Here is a 24,366-nt window from a genome sequence, read left to right as displayed (position 1 = left end):
TTATCTTGTAAAAAATACAAACTACAATTTTCTTATATGTTTGATCCAGGAACCCCAGTGATAGTCAAAGCAAGAAATAATGGTCCCATATACACCAAAATATTTATAACACTTTTTTTAACAGTGTGGCAGAGGGGCAGCTAGGTGGCGCAGTGGATAGAGCACCAGCCCTGGAGTCAGGAGTACCTGAGTTCAAATCCGGCCTCAGACACTTAACACTTACTAGCTGTGTGACCCTGGGCATGTCACTTAACCCCAATTGCCTCACTAAAAACAAACAAACAAAAAACAGTGTGGCAGAGTAGGTAGAATGCTGGACTTGAAGTCAGAAAAACCTAGGTTTGACTTCTGCCTCAGACACTTACTAGCTGTGTGCCCCTAGGACTGTCAACTCTAAAATGAGAAGTGACTCAATGACTTCCAAAGCCCTCATGCTTATTTTCTTATGATCCTATCATTGGGGAATGGCTAAACAGTGGTATATGAATGTAAAAGAATGCTGCTGTGCTGAAACTATAAATATGGAGAATGACTAAAGAGAAGCATGAGAAGATCTGTATGAATGAATGCAAAGTAAGGAAAGCCAGGAGAAAAATATGCACATCACACCAACAAAAATCAAAGCAACATCAACAGAAAAGGAATGGAATAATCTGATCAGTCTGCAAGCTTGACTCTGAAAAGGAGAAAATACGCTTCCTTCCTTTTGCTATAGTGATGAGGGAGACCATGGGTGTGGAACCCTGGAGATACTGCCAGACTTGGTTGAGATATGGGGTAGTTTTGCTGACCTGCTTCTTTTCTTCTCCATTTTCTATTCTTTGTTATGAGGTGTTGGTGAGGGATATGCATTTCTGAAATGCTTCTGAATCTAGGAGATCAAAGAGATGCATTTAAGTATCTTAGAGAATACAAGGGTTGGCCCTCTGGAAAGGGGATGAGAAAGGGCTATGTTTGGAAATAATGTTAATGTAAAACCAAAAAATGTAATAGAACCCCCCTCAGAAAGTCACTACATATTTTAGAACATTTTATTATAATAATCATGTGAAGTTATATCTCAGAAGCATATTACATTATTATACAATTATATTACATATGCATTTAAATATTAGATTAAATCTTCAACAACTACAGTATCAAAAATCCGATAGCAAATTTCCTGTTCCACTTCATTTCTGACATTATAAGATTTGATGAAGCATTCCAACCAAGGGTATTCTCCTAGGGAAAAACAAAATTACTGATAAAACTAAGAACACCACCACCACCACCAAAATCAAAATACATAGGCAAATATAGTTAACAACTGAAAAACTAATATATAAAATCAACTGGCCCCCAAAAAGTTTTAAATTATTTTATGTTAGTTTCATCTATTCAAAATAATTTATTTAAAACATTTGCTGAATACATGTAATGATTTTGAAGACATCAAATGATGTACTTTTCTTCTTTAATAAAAAAGATAATTCTACTAGAAGATTGGAAACTTTACACTATGGAAGCAGTAACTATTACCCAGAGCTAACTGCCAGAAATTAACTTTTAAAATCTTCAATTAGTATATTGTATCACTTTTATCATCACTTTAGGAATATAAGGTCCTCAAAGGCGGAGATTTTCACTTTTGGACTTGTATCCCCAACATCTAGCACATAGCAGGCCACTTGCTGAATGATTCCTAAATCAACACGATGGTACTGCTATCCTCATTGCTCCATTTCAGTCATCATCATTTTGATTGCCAATGGATGCTTCTGCCTTAGGCCAATCTAAACAAAATTCTCCATTCAGTTGGATCTAGTAGATGAGCTAGGTCAGTACAGTAGTACATGGTGGTATACCTAAGCCAGGCATGTTAAAAATTATTCAGATAATTTGCATAAGTTACAGTGATATATATATATATATATATATATTTTTTTTGCGGGGCAATGGGGGTTAAGTGACTTGCCCAGGGTCACACAGCTAGTAAGTGTTAAGTGTCTGAGGCCGGATTTGAACTCAGGTACTCCTGAATCCAGGGCCGGTGCTTTAACCACTGCGCCATCTAGCTGCCCCTACAGTGATATTTTGAGATGCCAACAGCCCGTGAAGATTATTTTCAAACTGATTCTAAGTAAAGTTGGTTCAAGAGTTGTGGGTTACTGTTATTTCATTAACACTGTCACTTCCAATGCTACATTTGACTTACTTTGCTTTGAAAGGCTGTGATGTAGTACTGAATTTGTAGTTTCAATGAGCTGAGTTCACATCCTGCCTCAGACACTTTTTAGCTAGTAAATACCTGAAATGAGTATATCTATCCCTATCTCCTTAATGCTATTTTAAAGTCAGCACTTGCTTTTCATGTAGTTATATCTTGGAATAATCTCCATAAAACTGAACAGTGATGCCTGACACCCTATGTAAGCAACTTGACTGGTTTTTAGTAAATATAGCTATGTGATTTCCCACTAAAGTCTTTCTCCTATGCTTTTTTCCCATTTTGGAGGTGATTTCAGTAACCCAGTTTAGATCCTGGTTTACCAAACACAGGATCAAGAGCTAGTAAATACCTGAAGCAGGATTTGAACCTAGGTATTTCTGGCTATAAGTCCAGCATTCTATGTACTAAGTCCGATTATGATTCTTTAACAAGAAAATTTAAGGATTATTTCAAAATTATAATAAGAAGAATTTATGAAGAAGGGTTTTCTTCCCTCATATGAAAGATTCATTCCCCTGATAGAACATAAGCTCTAAAAACAGGGTCTTTGTATCTCTAGGGCCTAACATAGTACTTGCAACACAAGAGCCAGTAATTAATGTTTGCTGATTGACTGATATAAATAACACTTACAGCTGTACTTTTTATTTTAGATCTTCCTGATAGGAGGGTCCTCGGTCAGGAAAGACAACTGACACAGAACTTGAGTCTTACTCATGTGTCAGATCCTTCAGTTTTCTCCACTGGGAGAAAAATCTTTTCTTTTATATCTTAAGGGAAAAGCCACTGAGGAGAGGGGTAGATTCATATTCTGTCTCTGCATCCCTACTGGTCAGGATGGTACCTTGCACACAATGGGTACTTGGTAAATCTTTATTCAGTTGAACTCAGAAGCCCAAGATATTAGTTCTGGGGGCACTGTTGACTTTGATTGAACTTAGTCTAAGATACATATATTTGGGAGAGGGACTGCTAAAAAACCTCAAGTTAATAACTGATTTTAAATTACAACAAGACATCTTTTTTTTTTTAAAGGGCAATGAGGGTTAAGTGACTTGCCCAGGGTCACACAGCTAGTAAGTGTCAAGTGTCTGAGGCTGGATTTGAACTCAGGTTCTCCTGAATCCAGGGTGGGTGCTTTATTCACTGAGCCACCTAGCTGACCCCAACAAATCTTTATAAAATAAAAATGCAGCTTTATAAAAACAAGGAAAAAATTATATGAGTTAAGATTTTGTATATTTTTTCTATAGGTTATAAATAAGGTAGCACAATTTCAAAAGATAAGGTGAAATTCTGAAAATATGATTGCCTACCAATTTTTTTTCCTGGAGGACAAAGCATGTACATGATCATTTCCATATTTTTCTGAAGGTCATCTCTGTTTAGAATCTCTGACGCAGGAATTTGAAAAAAACTTTCCTGAAGAAAGATAAGAAAGGTTTATAACAGAACATCAGGAAACACTCATTCTACATTCACCTTCTATAGTTAATGCAGACATTTTAACATTTTTTTTTAATTTTCTGAAGCACTTTAGGGTATATCTTTTAAAAATAATCCAAACATTTAAAATTAATGACAGGACAAATTCAAACTGATTTACTACTTTAAGATATGACTATTAAACATAATAATCACAGGACATCTGAATTCTTTATAAATTCTTTCTGGGAATCAGAAACATTCATCTCAATTAAAAATCCTTAATACCTTCAATTCTTGTAAGAACCTTTGTATAAGAAAGATTCAGTAGTTAATAGAATTGTATTATAAAGTACTTCCATATTATTATTTTTGTTGTTGTTGTATTAGAAAAAGAGAAATTCTTCCCTTCATTCTCCTCCAGAATTCTCTCTTGGTACTCCTAAACTCTTGTCACAAGTAAAGTAGCTTTCTTGCTTTTCTTTCAACTGAACCTAAAATTTCATCATGTAGAGAAGACTCAGTAGGGAAACTCCCTTTACTAATGCAGATGAGCTCCCATGCCGCAACTTATAGAATTAAAAAGTTGTCTGGGTCATTAAAAGTTTAAGTGACTTGTCAAGGGTAACAAAGCTAGTATGTGACAAAGATGGACCTTGCACTCAAGTCTCCATGCAGTCTCATCCACCATGTCAAAAAGACTTTTCTTATATTTCAATAAGGTAAGTGAAATTCCAGTTACAGAAAATATGTAATAGATTATGACCATTTTGCAGCTAGGTACCTGAATTATAGTTGGGCTGAGTGATTCCTATATAGAACACATATCTTATGTAGTGGTAAGAGGAAGTGATGATCATCCCCCATATCTTTTTCTTTCTGTCACCCTTATCCTCTTTCTGTAACATTTTCACTAATACCCGACATTCACAAATTTTCATTAGCCATTGCTTTCAAGCTTATTAATTTTGTATAAGAATGGGAAAAACAGGCTTTTCTAGATCACAAGAGCAACAAAACGGCCGATTAGACATTTTCTCCAATGCTTACAACTTCTCTGAAACAGAAATTACGTGCCGAGGATAAAACAACTTCAGCAGTGTCCATGGTTCAGTTCTTCTAGATTCCAAACAATTAAAACAAACAAAAACTTTCAATAACTCAGACATGTGGGTGGTTGTGGAGCACTCCACAAGCCTGAAGCCTGAAGGAACGAGTATAGCACCCAGTTGGGGCCAATTTTGACTATCCAAAAGTCACTTGGGGCAGAGACCTAGATGATGACCTGCGAAATGCCTAGTATGGGAGGAAGCTGAGATGTTTTGTGATTCAGTCCCCAAAGAAACCACCATCCTCTGATTGGGAGTCAGGAAGTGAATGATAAGGAAAATAAGGTGGGGTGTGTGCAGAGACTGGAGAAAAAACAGATAATCTAAGTAAATATATAGGGCTAGGGCAGCTAGGCAGCACAGTAGATAGAGCATTGGCCCTGAAGTTAGGAGGACCTGAATTCAAATCTCACCTCAGACACTTACTAGCTGTGTGGCCCTGGGCAAGTCACTTAACCCCAACTGACTTAAACATCTGGGGCCATTTCCAGTCAACCTGATATTTATTTTGCCACTGGATTCAATTGGCTCTGGAGGACAGAGTAAGGTTGGTGACTTTGCACAGCCCTCCCTCACTTAAATCCAATTCACTGCAAGTCATCACATCACTTTGATGTCATGGTCCTCTGAGAATGAAGGACAAACAACAACAACAAATACATTCTGAATAACTATGACTTCACAAAGTCTGTTACTTACACAGTCCATCAGGTATACTTTCAGGGTTCCTGTTCCATCATCAAGAGTAAATGTCATAACAAATACATACTGGAGTGGTACAATGCCCAATGCTAGGGAGGGGAAAAATGGTTAAGCTTTATGTATTCATTATTTTATGTATCAGAGTAAGGCAAAGGTTAACTATATAGTTCAATAACAACAAAATAAAAGACATTATACAATCAGGGCTAATTTGTATGGTGATACAAAAAAAATGAGTATACCTATCCCTATCTCCTTAATGCTGTTTTAAAGTTAGCACTTGCTTTTCATGTAGTTATATCTTGGAATAATTTCCATAAAATTGAACAGTGATGCCTGACACCCTATGTAAGCAACTTGACTGGCTTTCAGTAAATATAGCTATGTGATTTTCCACTAAAGTCCTTCTCCAATGCTTTTTTCCTGGTTTGGAGGTGATTTCGGTAACCCAGTTTAGATCCTAGCTTACCAAACACAGGACCAACAGAATATAAGCACTGGAAAGTCTGACAAATTAGAAAGGCTTCAAGTATGGGTTTTGCAACACAGTAACAGTATTTGTTATCTAGACCACTAAAATTATGGTCAGAGAGACATATCATTGTAGGGTAGGCCATCAGGATTAAATTTTTTTTGGTTCCAGAAATTCATGGAGATAGCTTATTAATGCATGGAAGGTTTACAATCTGTATTGGCAAAGGAAGTACACTGATGAAAATATGGATTCTTAAAGGACTTAAGTATTAATATTGCCATAAATTAGCTTTGACATGAATTATTAATTAAATGGTACTAAGATGTTTTTATTTGTGAAATCTATCAAATTATCTTGGCCCTGTGCTGTATACAATGAGGAGCACAAAACTTAAATGTTGTACAAACTGCTCTATTCTGATTCTATAAAACCTGTAAATTTTCTTTGTTTGAGAATGGTAAATGGACAAAAAAAAGTCAAAAGCTAGGGTTTTGGTATTTGGCAAGGTTAGAAAAAAATATGACAGAACCTGTACTGCCAAGAGTATCATAAATTATCGTTAAGATTTTATGGAGCTGTTAGAAATAGGTGGTTCATTCACCAGAAGACATTTATTACCCACAATGAATGTTTATAGAATTAATGAACTTTGCATTTTTTTGGAACTGCAGAAAGCCTCAAAAATAAATCAAATTTAAACTAACTGAAAAATGGGGAGGAAAATAATCATACTTAACAAAGTATTTATTTGCCCATTGCACTGATGACAAATAAGACATTTTACTAGGTGATAGGAAGACCAATGTGATTTAGTGAAAAGTCTGTACCAAGGTTGCAGAAGATGCAAAATTGGCAGGGATAGTTAATATGTTAAGGACTAAAATCAGGATTCATAGAGCTCTCAATGTCTGGAACGACTGTCTAGGAAGAAATTCAAAGTTTCACACTTAGGTTTCCAAAAAAATAACTTGACTGAAAATGTTTGAAAAATTTGTTCTCAAGTCCTTTTTGTATTCCCACTACAATTTTGATTACCCTACTGATTAACACTATGAAGAAAGAGTTCATTAAGCAAAGAGAACTTATGTTCACTTTCCCAATGATCACAAACAGTGAAGTCCTAATTAATGAGGTATTATTAGTATTACTGAACTTTGAAAGTTATAATTACAGGCTAAGAAAAAACTACTCAACCTTGGGCAATGCAAATGGGTGTCCACGATGCTTCCTTAACGAGAGAATTCAGATTCTGTATTGTTTCCAATTTAGAACACTGCTTGCACCTGATGTGGAAAACAAAATTCTGATTTGTAAATATTCAAAATTTCAACATTAAGCATTTACTATAAGCCGTGTACTATGATAGGTATTGGAGGAGATGCAAAGATTATTACATAATCTCTTTTCTCATGGAGTTTTAATTGTTTTTCTTCCTAAATTCAATGTTCCTCCAGACCTCTCTATTTCTGTTGAAATTCCTTCCAGGCCATCAGTTTTAGTGTTAGTAACTGTTTGGATTATGCTGTGAGATAGGCTGTGAAGATGTATCTACTCAGTACTCTTTGACCCAGAGATACTATGATAAAAAAAGATTAAAGAAAGAACTCATATATACAAAAATATTTACTGTAGCTCTTTTTGTGGTAGAAAAGAACAAGAAACTCAGGGGATATCTATTGATTGGGGAATGGTTGAACCAACTGGTGGTATTTGACTTTCCTTTTGAAGAGAAGCAATGGATGACACCACCAAGTGGTATTTTGACTTGTGCATGAAATGGATTTAAGTAAGGCAGAGTTGTGCAAAGTCATCAGCCTCACTCTCTCTCCCAGAGTCACAGAAGCCCAATGGCAAGAAAAAGTCAAGACAGCTGACGATGGTCCAGGATGCAGTGGATGACCTTGGCATCTCTGATGTCTGACCAAGATCTAAGCCCTTCACAGTGCCCGCCTCAGCCATAGACGTGGCTGTTGGAACAAACAGTTCTTATTTGCCCATCCCAATGGAGGAAGTCTCCACATGCTTGGGGTAGACATCCTCCTAACTCACCAACCAGTTTGAGGCCTATCAGTTCCCTTAACCTGAGTTAGCTCATCTGCTGAGACAGTTTTACTGGGGTGTGGCTGCTATGCACACTACAGTTTCTTGGAGCCACAGGTAAGAGTTAGGGGAATCAAGTAGAGATCAAAGGTGGATGGGCAACCCTGAAAAGTACTCAGCAAGCCATCACACCAGGGATTGCTAGTCCAAACTGGTATACAAATACAATAGAATACTATTGCCAATCAATCAATAAACATTTATTAAGCATCTACTATGTGCCAAGGATTGTGCCAAGTGCTGGAACTATAAAAAAAGAAGCATGACAGTGCCCTCAAGAGGCTCACAATCTAATGAGGAAAACAAATAAAATAAATAAATAACAAACAAGAAATGTACAAGACAGGAAATAATCAAAACTGGAAAGGCACTAGAATCAACAACAATTCAGAAAGGCTTCTTGAAGAAGATGGGATTTTAGCTGGTGCCTAAAGGAAAGTAGGCAGAGATTTTTTTTAAAAAAAGAGTATTACAGGCATGGGGGATGGACAGAGAAAATGTCTGGATCAGATAGATGGAATAGTCTTGTTCATGGAACAGTAAAGAAGCCAGTATCACCTCATTGAAGAATGTGAGGTGAGGAATAAGACGTAAAAAGTCTGGGAAGGTAGTAGGGGAGAGAGTCATGAAGGCTCTGAATGTCAAACAGAGGATTTTGTATTTGATTCTGGGGGCAATAGGGAGCCACTGGAGTTTACTGACTAGGGAGGTCGCATGGTCAGAACTGCACTGTAGGAAAATCACTTTGGTGGCTTTTGTAGTATACTAAATGATGAAGGGAATAGTTTTCAGAGAAAACTTGGAAGACTTGTATGAATTGATGCAAAGTGCAGTGATCAGAATCAGGAGAACAATTTAAACTATTACAAGAATATGGTCAAAATGAAGAACTTTGGAATACTTCTTAAGGAGCTCACAATCTAATGAGACAAACAAAACAAATATGCACAAACAAGCAATATACAGGACAGGAAATCTCTGATCAATGCAATGACTCACCATGATGCTAGAGGATCAGTGATGAAGAATGTTACCTATCTCCTAACAAGAAAGGTAATGGACTTAATATGGGGAATCTGACCTTTATGGGCATGTGAGAAAATGTTTTGCTTCACTATGTATGTTTGTCACAAGTATTCCCCCTCCCCACCCTCAAGGGGGAATGAGGGAGAAGAAATGTTTTATTGAAAAAAAATAATTTAAAAAACTTATGTTTTTCTTATAGATTCTTACACTTTCAAACAAGGGTTAGAATCATAGAACATTAGAGCAAGTACCTTAGAGATTGTATGGTTCAGCTCCCTCTTTTTATAGATGAGCAAGTCAAGGCCTCAGGGGTCTAAACCAACTACATTTATAAATAAATTAAAATTCTATTTTGGGGAATTCTTCTTCTTGAACAGATTTGTATAGGTTGGTGTAAAACCAAAGAATAAATTAGAGATTTCCAAACCACCAAATATATTCAAATACATTAAAACTTTCTAGTTATCACAGAGTAAGAAACTTTTGTAAATAAGCAAAATCTATTTCCAGTTATCTAAAGAAATAGTGAGATAATACAGAATGAAAATGACAATTTTTTATAAGCTGCAAATATTTAAAAACCTAAACAAATACCAGAGGTTCCAAAATATATTGCTGAAGTTAGAGGTATTTTCTATCTAAGCAGAAATTAAACTAGAAATTTTATTGCTTGAGTTTGTAAACAAAGTACTTTTTAATAAAATTAAAGCATCATAACAGTACTTTGATACTGATTTATAAGTGTTCTGCAATACATCATGTGATCTTCACAATTTTCATGTACCTATATATAAACAAAACATGGCTAGATAAGGTAGTGCATGCCTATAATCCCTGCCTACTACTGAAGGCTGAAGTTGATAAATCTCTTGGGCTGGGGGTGGGGTGGTCTCTGATCTTCAGCACAGTTGAAGAAGCATGAAACATTGCAGGTTAGATAAATGGAGAAGGGTAAGACTGAAAAGTATTGGGATCAGTTTCATGTATAGATGCTGTATTTCTGGCCTGGGCAAGAGAAGGAGATCCAGTCTTAGGTAAAGAGATATATTGATGGTTATATAGATAAAATGATTTTAAATAACTATCTTGAAAAAGGAAAGGATCCTATTTTATGTGATAATAGAGGCATGTCATTAAATTAAAAATGATATTTATATGGCTTCTAATTACAAATAATTTTAGAGTTTGTAAACATACCCATAGTACCATGTTTTCCCTTGTATAAGGAATGGTATTGTCAGATCTGGGATAATGAGATCTTCTTGGCTGGATTTCACAGGAATAACACCTTTAAACTTTTTTGAGAGTTGATAAATTTCACTCAGTGTTCCTCCTATTAAAAAGAAAAGTGATTTCTTAGAAACAGTATAATATTTTGTTTTGTTTACTACATAAGGTTTTCCCATTTATTTTCATGGTTTTAGAATCATCACCTGCAATTAAATGTAAGACAGGAAAAGTATTGCAATATATTAAGTTAACACATGAATTAAGGCTAAAGAGCAAAAAGGGCAATCAGCAAAAAACCAGGCCATTCAGAATAATCTATTTTAGTAACCATGTAAAACTTCAAATGAGTCATCTCTACGTAAAGTTGTATCATATTATTATGAACAATTCTAAAATTAAGGGTACAATTTGTTATAACAACAGTAATCACTGATTAAATGATAAAATTAAATGCTTTATTATACAACAATGAAATTATATTTTTCTATCTGCTAAGCATTAAGGTTTAAAGAGTTAGAAATGGCACAAATAGTTTTTTAGATCTTCAAGAATATTATAAATTAATTTTATTAGATTAATGTTTCTTCCACTTTTGTTCTTCTCACAATGTGGTATAATGCTGGAAGTGGAGGAAGGAAACATGGGTTCAAAACCTACCTCTGGAAATTACAACATGGGCAAGATTATCTTTTCTGAGTTGCCATTTGATCATTGGTAATATGGGATAAATACCAATAGTACCTATCTTGTTTTTTTTTTTTTTTTTAGTGAGGCAATTGGAGTTAAGTGACTTGCCCAGGGTCACACAGCTAGTAAGTGTTAAGTATCTGAGGCCAGATTTGAACTCAGGTACTCCTGACTCCAGGGCCAGTGCTCTATCCACTGCACCACCTAGCTGCCCCAATAGTACCTATCTTATGGTATTATTGTGAGAAAAAAATATTATGTATTTAAGTGTTTTGAAAATCTTAAAGGTCTATATAAATGCCACTTTACTACTACTACAAAAAATCCCTGTTTTTATTTAATCCTTTTCTTTTCTTTTTTATTTTTGCAAGGCAATGAGGGGTTAAGTGACTTGCCCAGGGTCACACAGCTAGTAAGTGTCAACTGTCCAAGGCCAGATTTGAACTCAGGTACTTCTGAATTCAGGGCCGGCTACTGCGCCACCCAGCTACCCCCTATTTAATCCTTTTCAAACCTAAATATCCAAATCCGAAATTTAGAGATCCAATCCTACAGTCATAGAAACTCACATTTTAAAAGTTATTTTATTTTATTTTTTGGCCAGCCAACAGTTCTGCTCTTCAACAGAGGGCAACATCTTCTCCTTTAATAGTGCAAAGACCCACATTTGTCCACTGTTTACTACTACTAGGTCTGTTATTGGCACTAAAACATTATTGACATTGTCAGCAGGATTCTATGGAACCCTGGGAAGTTAGCCATAACACTAGGAAACTGCTGTGTGTGCCACTCATCATTTTGTTCAGAATAATAAAGGCTCAGTGTCTAAGAGTCAACTGGTACTATGGAGAAGGTGGCGGAGTTCATACTGGTAGCAGATACAATATAACCTTTAGTGGTACAAGATATACAAATAATATTAAAACAGGTATTTTAGAAGTTAATGGATAATATTTCATTAAATTATAGGACCTTGGTTAACAAAAAAATATTCTAGGGGGCAGCTAGGTGGTACAGTGGATAAAACACCAATCCTGGATTCAGGAGGACCTGAGTTCAAATCCGACCTCAGACACTTGACACTTACTAGCTGTATGACCTTGGGTAAGTCACTTAGTCCTCATTGCCCAGCAATATATATATTCTAGAAACAAAGTTCTTTTATTAAAAACAACAGCAAAAACCAAAAAAACAAAAAATAAAAAAAACAAACAACCCTCATCCTCTTGTCCACCTGTCCCAACATATTGTTGGCTAAAATCTCACATAGTATGAATATTTTAAAAGCCAACCATAGCCTGAAAGTAAATAGACAGAGACAGAAGAATGTCCAGTGTCACAGATTGTAAAGTCAGCCCAAAACATCAAATAGAAAATGGGACTTGGTGAAGACAAACTGACTTCTAACCAGAGACTAAAAGAACCATAATCAAAGCAATTTAAAAAAACATTTAAAATCTGAAAATCTTTAGATATTTTAAGTATCATAGCACTATAAAGCAAGGTATCTTAACCTTCCTATTAGATTTTGAGAAATCACAGTGCAGAAATGCTCTATTTTTGAAATTTTCATCTTAAAGAAAAATCTAACTTCTAGCTCAGGCAATCTATGTTCAAGAGATGGAATAAGGTATATCACTGAAAAATGTATGATCATAACAAGGGATAGGATGGTAAGAGTATAGGAAAACAGATAAACTACCCAATGCTTCCTTGGTATTCTCAAAGTATAAAAAGACCTTGACTTGCAACATATTGGATGGATTCTCTATGGAAGATACATGGAAAAACATTGAAATAAAATAAAACATAGCCATGCTAACTTCTTTTTCATTACAACAATGACTATAGTATCCTCTAATGAGATTTTTCCAAGTAATGCTACTAGAGAAATCTACATTCTAAAAATGCTTCTGGTACTTTGGGGGCTACATCTCCTGGAATAGGGGAGAAAGGACTATGATTCATCATCATAAAGATGAGGGGCATCGTGATAAAGTGGACTGGCCTTGGCTTAAAAAAGACCTGGCTTCATATTTCACTGGAAACATACACATAATCAGTGTTTTAGACCAGAGGGGGTAGCCTGCTAAACTCCCCCAAGTGTGGCTAAAATGTAACCGGGAAATGTTTAACAAAATAAATACAAATGTACAGCATAAACAGTATTAAAATTTGTGGTTTTCTAAGTCAATATGTGGCCGCAGGGATCCATTTCTATTTGAGTTCAACACTACCGCCCCAGAGAGCACTTTAAATTAAAAATGAATTGCTGGGGCAGCTAGGTGGCGCAGTGGATAGAGCACCGGCCCTGGAGTCAGGAGTACCTGGGTTCAAATCTGGCCTCAGACACTTAACACTTACTAGCTGTGTGACCCTGGGCAAGTCACTTAACCCCAATTGCCTCACTAAAAAAAAAAAAAAAAGAATTGCTGATCTGCACTGATGGAAGGAGTTTCCATTCCAGAAGTTCATTACATAGCTACAATCTGTTTGGAACCTGAGCTTGCCCAATTGTTGAAATGGGAATAAAAATAGTATCTATATCACATGGTCATTGTCAAGATTAAATGAGATGAGATATGCAAAGCACTTTGCAAACCTTAAAGTGCTATATAAATGCTGTTGTTACTGCTGCCATTATTTGGTAAGCAAAATTTTGGTTAGTACAGAAGAGAAAGGATGTTCCCTTTAATTATATGCCAGTTTATAAGAAAAACTTTAAATAACAATAAAAATACTTTAAAAATGTTCATTTGACTTTTATTGGAAGTAAACTGAAAAGGCAGATTCAATATTCATTCTTGTTAAACTTAACATTATTTCTTCCATAGCCACCCCTTTCCCATTCTGATACTGACTTTACTCTGATTTGTTATACAACAGTGACATCTAGAGACCAAGTTGATAGCTGCTACTAATAAACCAAAAGCCATCTTATTATTACTCGAGCTCAAATTTCACACTTTACTTAGACAAAACCAAATAAACCATTAGGTATAAACCCAAAAGTAGGCCCAAATTTAGATTCAGGCATAAATACTTTTGTTATTTGGTAAAAAACAAAAACAAAAACAAAAAACCTTTTAGACATACTTTTGTGATTATCAAGTGAATCAGTATTTCAGGGATATCACCTAAGTTTTATGCAAAATTAAAACATATTTTACTAGAGGAAAAAACAAAAGGAAAAAAACTAGTGGTCAATTAAAAACTGCATACCTTCTATCATGATCAAAGTCTCTTCTGGGGCTTGAAGAATTCCATCATTTTTTACAAAATGAATAACTATTTTTCTTTCTTGCTGGTTTTGGGTAATCCACACTTCTGAATTATATAATTCTGTATTTTGTAGTTTGGGATCTGGATGTCCTGTTGCAACTTCTTGCAAAACTAGCTCCAGGTCACTTTCATATGGAACTTCTTGCCTAAAGCAATTTTATAATATATAATATAAGCAAATGATTTATAAAGCTGCTTGGAAAACGAAAACAGTAAAGATGGTCATTAAGTTATTTGCTAAGTTCTTTATTATGAAGATAATTATATTTAGACAGTTAAGTAATTCTTATACACTATAAAACATTTGGCAATGTTATGAAAGGCAGCTGAAAGGCATGTTCAAATCACAATTTTACATATACCAGTAAGCTCAAAATCTGGATTTAAAATTTCAAGACTGTCTCGAATAGTCTTCAGGAATATTGTAAAAACCGATTTTCTAAAAGTAGGAATAAGCTGTTACAGTATTTTTAGATGGAGTATGGATATATCACAAAATCAAGATAATCATGTTAACTGAAATTCCAAAAGGCTGGACATCAATGAAAGAGAGCAGAGATTCTTAGTCTTATTTTTTAATGCTGTGGACCCCTTTGGCATTATGGTGGAGCCTATGGAATACTTCTCAGAATCATGTTTTTAAATGCATAAAAAATTATAGGATTACAAAGAAACCAGTATATTAAAATCAGCTATCAAAATATTTCAAAACAAGTTCACAAGTTAAGAAGCCCTGATAGTCAAAGCTTTGTAGATATCCTTCATTAGTGTCTCTTAACACCAAAATGTATGTAATGTAGCATATAATGAGAAACAGGGAAAATACTCCCAAAAATCAGCATCAAGGTGTCAGTTCCAAAAGGTTTGCAAGGCAATATGTATACAATTATGCTCCTCCAAATATAAGTAATACAATAAAAGGGTAATACGACAGAATTATGAAGCATGTGTTCATCATGCACCCCAGAGTAAACATTAGAAAGAAGCATATATTTGATATACATTAACTTCTCAAAACTCTGAAACCTTGATTTGTGATTTGCTACCTATCATAATTCTCATAAGGTGAGTTCATCTTAAGTCCTAATTTAGGGGATTTGGTTACTAAGGAGCCAAAAACAATCTCTTATCTAAGATTGGCCCAGAACATGATTCCCAAAGCACAACAGCATTGTGAAACTTCAACAGTGTGGATGTATACATACATCCATATATGTATAAACATAGATACACATATTATAAAACCTTAAGTGGTATCAAAATAAGTAGAAACATCAGTGCCTACCACAGTATCTTGCACATATTAAATAACATTTATCAAACTCATCATGACTCATGACTCAAACTATCAACTATTTCTGATGCAAGTTATATGTTTAGAATAAAGAAACAAAACAAAACAAAACAAAAAACCAAACAAAAATTCTCTCAACAGATTTAGGCAAAAATAGCAACTTTTATGGATGTGTACTGGTGTCAGTAAATTATATACATTACATACACACACACACACACACACACACCCCTACAGTGCTGTCTAGTTAAGAACTGATGTTTGGAATAGTGAATTTGTTGTGTTGTAGAATCATTAATCATGAAAGTAATATTTAATTATGTACACTATTATGTTCATATGAGAACAGGATAGTAAGAATTTCATAGACTTCCAAAAAGTTAAAAAGGTCATCACTTAATTGACTAGAAATTCTAATTAACCAACCAGAATTTTCTATTTCTTTAACGTAGAAAGAAAGGAAGGAAAAATTAAGTATTTACTATGTGCCAGGCATTGTACAACTGTACAATGTATTAATTGTATTATCTCACTTGATCCTCATAACAAATCTGGGTGCTTTATATACTATCATTATTCCCATTTTACAGTTGAGAAAACTGAAGGGAAAAGAAGTTAAGTGACTTGCCCAGAGTCACACAGCTATTAAGTGTATGAATGTGGATTTGAACTCAGGTCTTCCTGAGTCTAGGCGCAATAATCTATCCACTGGGCCACTTAACTCCTGTAGGTAATTAATGACATCCTTGGGAACACCACCTCCATTACCCCTCCAAAAAAAAATGCAAACGAGAAAATTCAACTGATAATTTTGAAAAATAAAAGAAATTAATTGTTAAATGATGATTTTTCACACATATTTACCTGGACTACCAGAATTGAATCAAGAGAAATTAAAGAATAGCGAATGTTGCTGAAATTAACCTGAAAGATGTAAACTAGGATTAGAGTCTCAAAATCCAACCCATGAAACCTAAATGTATTTACTTGATCATTCTAAGACGTAAACCTCAATGATGTGCTACATAATCCGTAGAGATAATCTGAAGCAAGTTATTGTTTTAAACAGGCGAAACACTTACAGTGAATGGCATTTAGGGCAATGTAGTTTAACGGACTGATAAAGTTTCTGTGGTTCATAGTTCCTCAGTTTTGCTCTGATGCGATACTGTTGAGGGGCATCACATTTCAAAATAGCACTCAGTGGAGTTGTCTCCAAATACTGGTGATCTGTAAGGACTATAAAGGAGTGTTTTTGAATGAATATAGCATTCCATGGACCCCTCTAAACCAAGTATATTTGAAGAAGTACAATTAATTTAGATGACTTTAATTCAGAATTTGCAACAATCTGGACAAAGGGTTGGCAGAAATGAATCTTATATTATCTACAAAGAAAAGATTTTCTAGGAGTTCTATATAACAAGATTGCTAGGAGAATGCTTATTCTATTCAAGATAACCTGTTTTTAATGTACTTTAGGACATCTTTTTAGATATAATATACCAATTAAAATTTCTCCTGTAAGAACAATTCAAATTTGCTTTAATAAAAACATTAAAGCAGATACCTTTTAAGAAACCTATACTAGGAAGCATTCTGACAATGCATTTCCAATAACTGTATATACTTGAAATTAATGCAAGGTAGTTCTTTGAAAGTCATCTATCACTCAAACATCTGTAATTAAGATGGACTATTATTCTAGATTGATGAAATTTTACTACAACACCTTTAAAACTTAGAAGTCTCCCAAACTAGTTTTCTATTTCTTCTTGTATGACTTTGAGACTCATTCTCTTAATTTCTAAAATGAGTAGCTTGGACTAAATAACATCCAAGATCCTTCTGTTACATGTTCTACTACCAAAATCATTCTATATTATTGCTTCTGGAACCACCCTAGGAGGAAGAGGAGAGCAATATAAGGGAGGGTTAACTGGGAAGTAGCCAGTAAAATAAAATATTTTGACATCTTGAAGAGGAGAATTGGATTAATACCAGGTAATTCTTGAAATTAGGCAGAGATGGGTCTAGTCTGCCAGGTGATCTAGAAGCAAGTTTTCCTACCCTAGCTGAACAATATCCAACAATGTTTCTGTCTTTTTTTTTTGTGGGGCAATGAGGGTTAAGTGACTTGCCCAGGATCACACAGCTAGTAAGTGTCAAGTGTCTGAGGAGGGATTTGAACTCAGGTCCTCCTGAATCCAGGGTCGGTGTTTTATCCACTGCACTACCTAGTTGCTTCTCCAACAATGTTTCTGGCACAACATTCTATGGGCTTCTCAGTTCCTTTCTCTTTCCTTCCTCTTTCTCTCTACAGGGTTGTTCTCCTTAGCACTCAAATTTATTTTAATCTCTAGAAAGTTGCCATTAACTAGCAAGATTCAAAAGCTAATAGTTTAAGGGAAGGTTATTTTAAAAATGATTTTTTTGAACAACCATTAGTAAAGATGACCAACTTAATGAATTGCAAGAGCTTATTATGGCTTTGGGGAATTGCCATACTGTAGTTTTACACCAGACAGATCAGCAGCAGAGATCTTTAAACATTTTAAGAATGTTCCCTCTTAAATCACTATAAATGAATAGAGAACCAAAACATAAATCATGATCATTTTTAAAGTTATTCAAGTTATATAATTAGATGGCCACTTTTTTATTAAGGTGAATATACAGCATGTATAAATTTATTAAATTCTGAATTATGATATCCTTTAATTCTCAGTACTAATGGCACAATAGCACCTTTCCAGTACACTATTACTTTTTTTTTTTTTTTGCAGGGCAATAAGGGTTAAGTGACTTGCCCAGAGTCACACAGCTAGTAAGTGTCAAGTGTCTGAGACCGGAACTCAGGTCCTCCTGAATCTAGGGCCAGTGCTTTATCCACTGTGCCACCTAGCTGCCCCCTCAGTACAGTATTAAAAACTGGGTTAAATATCAAAGTAAATATTTTTAGAAGTTCAATTTACCTGATAACAAAATGGAATAAAGTAACAAGGTAAAGAGAAAGGAATTAAAGATGACCATGTGCTACCCTCATAGGAATCTAGCACAACGCTTTAAGCTGAAAAGTAAACTCTTTCAGAAAACATTTAGGTATTTCCGTTATTACAAAAACAATATTGGGGGTGGCTGTGTTGTCATACCTGTGGCAGATAGCTGTTGACATCTTTCTAGATCACATGGTGACACAAAGCCTTGGGCTACATGAAAGAAAAAGAAAAACCACTTTACCTAAAAAGACATTTTTGAAGGAAAGAAAGGCAAGTGTAGGTAAAGTAAAAATCTTTTTTGATTTTAATGGGATGATTTAAAAAATATTATAAAGTAGTGTTTGCTTTTTATCAAGGTAATAAATACAATAAAAGAAATTGTGAATTTCAAAATTATTCCTAAAAGGAAATCTTCATTTTTGAGAAGAAAAAAAAAAAACCTAGTATTTCAGCTTATAAAGTGTTGCTGTACCTTTAAAAACGTTTTATTAATGTTCTTTTCTTATATAACTGTTACTTTCCAATAAATCCTCCTTCCTGTCCCCAAAAGAACTATCTCTCGTCTTTGGAAGAAAACAAAAAGTACAATCAAGCAAAATAAATCATCACTATAGCCAGGACACTTTTTTTTTTTTAAATTAAAGACTGACTCTTCCAATGTGGCCTATGCCGGAAGAACAGGGACTATTCCAGGGCCAGATTCCACTACTGATCTGTACAAAATCTTTGAATTACTTTGGTTCTGGATTGGGCTGTTTCATCCCTCCTTAGATAATTTGTTAGTTCCCTGCTCCCTGGCGCTTACCTTACTAATGTTAAACTTAGAGTAGACACTAGACACTTAACCTACACTGCAGCTTAGTCTTCCATGTAGCTGGGATTACAGGTGTGTATCACCATGCCTAGCCCATGTCTAGTCATATATTCTAAAACAGTGAATTTATAAAGAGTCTTCTTTATAGGCATTTATATTGATTTTGTAAAATCCTCCTACTGTAACATCTCTGGCAAATGTCGGGAGATACTCAGGAGTATACTGGAGCAATATCATACTGGCTCTGAGAACTGATTATTATATATTCAGTATGAGCATTTATGTTTTGAAATCAGCAAATGCTAAAAATCAGGGCTGGATTTATTGTATTATTAACTGTCTAGCTTAAGAAAATGATGGAGAAAATGTAAATACAGATTAAACTTAAAAGTTTGTTGTGTGTACATTTTTTCCCAGAGAGCTGATTGGTTAGATATTTACCAGCATACTCCTAGAGACAATCTTAGCTAGATTATTAACATTCTTCCCCCTCTTATTTCACAATACCAATTTTCATTTTGTGTGAATATTTGTATAATTTTTCCACTGGTTTATTTAAGCAAAATGCTATTTTATGATTGACTATAAGCTTCTTGAGGGCAAGATCTATTTCATTTTTATTTGTATTCCCAACACCTACTACAGAGCCTAACACATAGGAAGAACACTAAAAAAAAAAAAAGTTTTTGATTGATTATGCTTTCTATAATTCCATTAGGGAATTCAGTTTAGGAAAGGTAAAATTTTAGTTCAGAAAATTCTCATTCTGAATTTATTAAGTTTTGTTCCTGGTTCTAATTTCTCTGGGCTACGTTTTACTTATCCCCAATATAAAGTGACAGGGTTGAACTAGATGAATTTTAAATTTTTTTCTAGGTTTATTTTAGTATTATAGAAGAAAGTAGATAAGAAAAAAGGCAAAAAGGCATTACTATTCTCAAAAATACTTGTAAACTAACCTTTTTTATTCATATATGGATGCCAACTTAACTGTGAGTCAATGAAAAGGGAGAGAAGGGTAAAAGACTATAAAAGCCTGGTCACGGCAAATCTAAAGAGCTGGAAGTCAGGAAAAAGTGTGCATTAATTAAAAAAGGTCTGTTACAAAAAAAGGGAAATGTTGGCTGTTGGAGGGGATGTGGGAAAACTGGGATGCTAATCCAGGGCTGGTGGAGTTGTGAACTGATTCAACCATTCTGGAGAGCAATTTGGAACACTGGCTATAAAACTGTGCATACTTATCAACATAATCAACCACATCAATAAGAAAACTAACCAAAATTATATGATTATCTCAATAAATGAAGAGAAAGCTTTTGACAAAATACAGCACCCATTCCTAATAAAAACACTAGAAAGCTTAGGAATAGGTGGAACTTTCCTTAAAATATTAAGCAGTATCTACCTAAAACCATCAGCAAGTAATGGAGATAAGTTAGAGGCCTTCCCAATAAGAGCAAGGGTGAAACAGGGATGTCCATTATCACCTCTATTGTTTAATATTATCTAATTAATTATCTAATACTAGAAATGTTGGCTTTAGCAGTCAGAGAAGAAAAAGGAATTAAAGGAATTAAAGGAATTAGAATAGGCAAGGAGGAAACAAAACTATCACTCTTTGCAGATGATATGATGGTATACTCAGAAATCCTAGAGAACCAACTAAAAAATTACTTGAAACAATTAACAACTTTAGCAAAGTTGTAGGATATAAAATAAATAAATCCACATAAGTCATCAGCATTTCTATACATGACCAACAAAGTCCAGCAGCAAGAAATAGAAAGAGAAATTCCATTTAAAGTAACGGTTGACTATATAAAATACTTGGGAGTCTATCTACCAAGACAAACCCAGGAACTCTATGAACACAATTACCAAACACTTTTCACAGAAATAAAATCAGATCTAAATAATTGGAAAAACATCAATTGCTCATGGATAGGCTGAGCTAATATAATAAAAATGACATTTCCACCTAAATTAATTTACTTATTCAGTGCCATAACAATTAAACTACCTAAAAATTATTTTATAGAGCTAGAAAAAATAATAACAAAACTCATCTGGAAAAACAAAAGGTCAAGAATATCAAGGGAACTAATGAAAAAGAATGCACAGGAAGGTGGGCTAGCTGTACCAAATCTGAAGCTTTACTATAAACCAGCAGTCATCAAAACTATTTGATACTGGCTAAGAAATAGAGTGGAGGATCAATGGAATAGGTTAGACACAGTAGTAAATGACTTTAGTTATGTACTGTTTGGTAAAACAAAAAACTCCAGCTTCTGGGATAGGAACTCAATATTTGACAAAAACTGCTGGGAAAACTGGAAGATAGTATGGCAGAAATTAGGCATAGACCAACATCTTACACCTTATACTAAAATAAGGTCAAAATAGGTACATGATTTAGACATAAAAGGGGATACCATAGGTAAATTAGGAGAAGAAGGAATAGTTTATCTCTTAGATCTTTGGAAAGGAGAACAGTTTATGACCAAACAAGAGATAGAGAATATTATGAAATGCAAAATGGATGATTTTGATTACATTAAATTAAAAAGTTTTTGCACAAACAGAAGCAATGCATCCAAAATTAGAAGGGAGGCAGAAAGCTGGGAAACAATTTTTATAGCTAGTACTTCTGATAAAGGTCTCATTTCTAAAATATATCAGGAACTAAATCAAATTTATAAAATTCCAAGTCATTCCCCAATTGAGAAATGTCAAAGCATATGAATAGGCAGTTTTCTGATGAAGAAATCAAAGCTATCTATTCCCATATGAAAAAATGATCTAAATCACTATTGATTAGAGAAATGCAAATTAAAACAACTCTGAGGTACCACCTGACACCTATCAGATTGGCTAATATGACAAAAAAGGAAAATAATAAATGTTGGAGCTGTGGAAAAATTGGAACAGCTGGTGGATCTATGAACTGATCCAACCATTCTGGAGAGCAATTTGGAACTATGTCCAAAGGGCTATAAAACCGCATATCCTTTGACCCAGAAATACCACTATTAGGTCTTTTCCCCAAAGAGATCATAAAAGAGAGAAAAGTACCCACATGCACAAAAATATTTATAGCTGATCTTTTTGTGGTGACAAGGAATTGCAAATTGAGGGGTTGCCCATCAACTGGGGATTGGCTGAACAAGTTGTGTTATATGAATGTAATGGAATACTATTATGCTGTAAGAAACCCAGAAGGACTTGCATGGACTAATGATGAGTGAGATGAGTAGAACCAGGAGAACACTGTACACAGGATCATAAACATTATGTTTTGATCAACTGTGATAGACTTGATTCTTCTCAGCAATACAACGGTACAAGATAGTTCCGAAGGACTCAAGATGAAAAATACTATCCAAATCCAGAAAAAAAAGAACTGTGGAATATGGATGCAGATTTGATCATACTATATCTTTTGTTTTTGGTGCTGTTTTTCTTTTTTGAGGTTTTTCCTTTTTTGTTCTGATTCTTCTTTCACAGCAAGACTAATACAGAAATATGTTAAATGTGATTGTACATATATAACCTATATCAGATTGCTTGCTGTCTTGGGGAGGTGAAAGAAAGGGGAGGGAGAGAAAAATTTGGAACTAGAAATCTTATAAAAACAAATGCTGAAAACTATCTCTACATGTAACTGGAAAATAATAAAATACTTTTATAATTTTTTTAAAAGTAATGAAAACAAACAAAAAAACCTGTGCATAACCTTTGATCCAGCAATACCACTGCTAGGTTAATATCCCAAAGGCATCCAAAAAAGAAGAAAAAGACCATTTGTCCAAAAATATTTATAGCAGCTCTTTTTCTGGTGGCTAAGTATTGGAAATCAAAGGGATGCCCATCAATTGGGGAATGGCTAAACAAGCTGTGGTATATAGTTGTAATGGAATATTATTGTGCTATAAGAAATAAAAACTAAGTAGATTTCAGAAAGGCCTGGAAAGACGTATATGAACTGATATATAGTGAAGTGAGCAGAACCAGGAGAACATTGTGCAGTGACGACATTATTGTTTGATGAAGAAATGTGAATGACAACTATTCTCAGCAATATAATGATCCAAAACAATCCTAAAGGACTGATGATGAAGCATACGATCTGCTTCCAAAGAAAGAAATGATATTGACTGAACACAAACTTCAGTATGCCATTTTTCACTTTTTTAAAAAAAATTTGAGTCTTATACAAAATGACTAATATGGTAATGTTTTACATAACTGCACATGTGTAATCTATATCTGATTGCTTAGCACCTCGGGGAGGGGAGAAGGGAGCTAGGGATATCATTTGGAACTCAAAACTTTAAATAAAAATGTTCATCAAAAAAAAAAAGTCTGTTATAAATGGCTTCTGGATCTTCACTAAAGTATAAAATATAGGTGGAGATAAATTTCACCAAAAAAGTGCAGGCAGAAGAGTGGCCTACAAACTAGGAATAGTGAAGTGGAAAGAGTGCTCAGTCTGAGGGCAAGAAGTCGCAAGTTCAAATTAAGCCTCAGACACTCACTAGCTATGTGACCTTGAGGAAGCCATTTTACCTCAATTTCCTCATTTGTAAAATGGGAATAATAAAAATATTTACTTTCCAGGGGTGTTGTGAGGATCAACTGAGAAAATATTTATAAAACATTTAGCACAATGCCCGGCACACAATAGATGCTATAAAATGCTATTATTATTATTAATATTATTATTAAAGTGATACATAGAAAACCATTGAGTTTCACTGTTTTTAAATTCAAATTCAAATATTTATTTTGAATTTTATAGTTTATTGATCTCTTTTTTATATAACATCTTATAATCAGGAGCTTGAGAACTGTTCTCCATTAGATTTTTATATTTGAGACTATATTCAAACGGTGGGGAGGGCTTCCTACATTATGCCAAGAAGATAAAGTATTTGTATTTTTAATGTACTTTCTGTGGTATAGCCAAAGTATACTCTGTACTGTACTGTACACTAGCAATTCACTATTTATA

The 24,366-nt window shown here is 34.4% G+C and overlaps 1 protein-coding gene across 1 annotated transcript in view; it reads right to left on the bottom strand.

Annotated features, from left to right (window-relative positions):
* Nucleotides 1-281: 281 nt before the first annotated feature.
* POT1 (protection of telomeres 1) overlaps nucleotides 282-24,366 on the bottom strand; it is a 124,422-nt gene continuing 100,337 nt past the window's right edge. The window contains exons 13-20 of the mRNA XM_043969290.1: nucleotides 18,695-18,751; nucleotides 16,625-16,781; nucleotides 14,189-14,394; nucleotides 10,247-10,382; nucleotides 7,118-7,206; nucleotides 5,446-5,537; nucleotides 3,529-3,634; nucleotides 282-1,224 (exon numbers count right to left, since the gene is read on the bottom strand). Of these exons, the coding sequence (XP_043825225.1) occupies nucleotides 1,112-1,224; nucleotides 3,529-3,634; nucleotides 5,446-5,537; nucleotides 7,118-7,206; nucleotides 10,247-10,382; nucleotides 14,189-14,394; nucleotides 16,625-16,781; nucleotides 18,695-18,751 (956 nt within the window). The 3' untranslated portion in view covers nucleotides 282-1,111. The remainder of the gene's footprint in view (nucleotides 1,225-3,528; nucleotides 3,635-5,445; nucleotides 5,538-7,117; nucleotides 7,207-10,246; nucleotides 10,383-14,188; nucleotides 14,395-16,624; nucleotides 16,782-18,694; nucleotides 18,752-24,366) is intronic.

The sequence above is a fragment of the Dromiciops gliroides genome, chromosome 5, assembly GCF_019393635.1.
Source record: "Dromiciops gliroides isolate mDroGli1 chromosome 5, mDroGli1.pri, whole genome shotgun sequence".
Taxonomy (NCBI): Eukaryota; Metazoa; Chordata; class Mammalia; order Microbiotheria; family Microbiotheriidae; genus Dromiciops; species Dromiciops gliroides.
The sequence above is the reverse complement of the archived record's forward strand: the minus strand, read 5'-3'. Positions and strand labels throughout refer to the sequence as shown.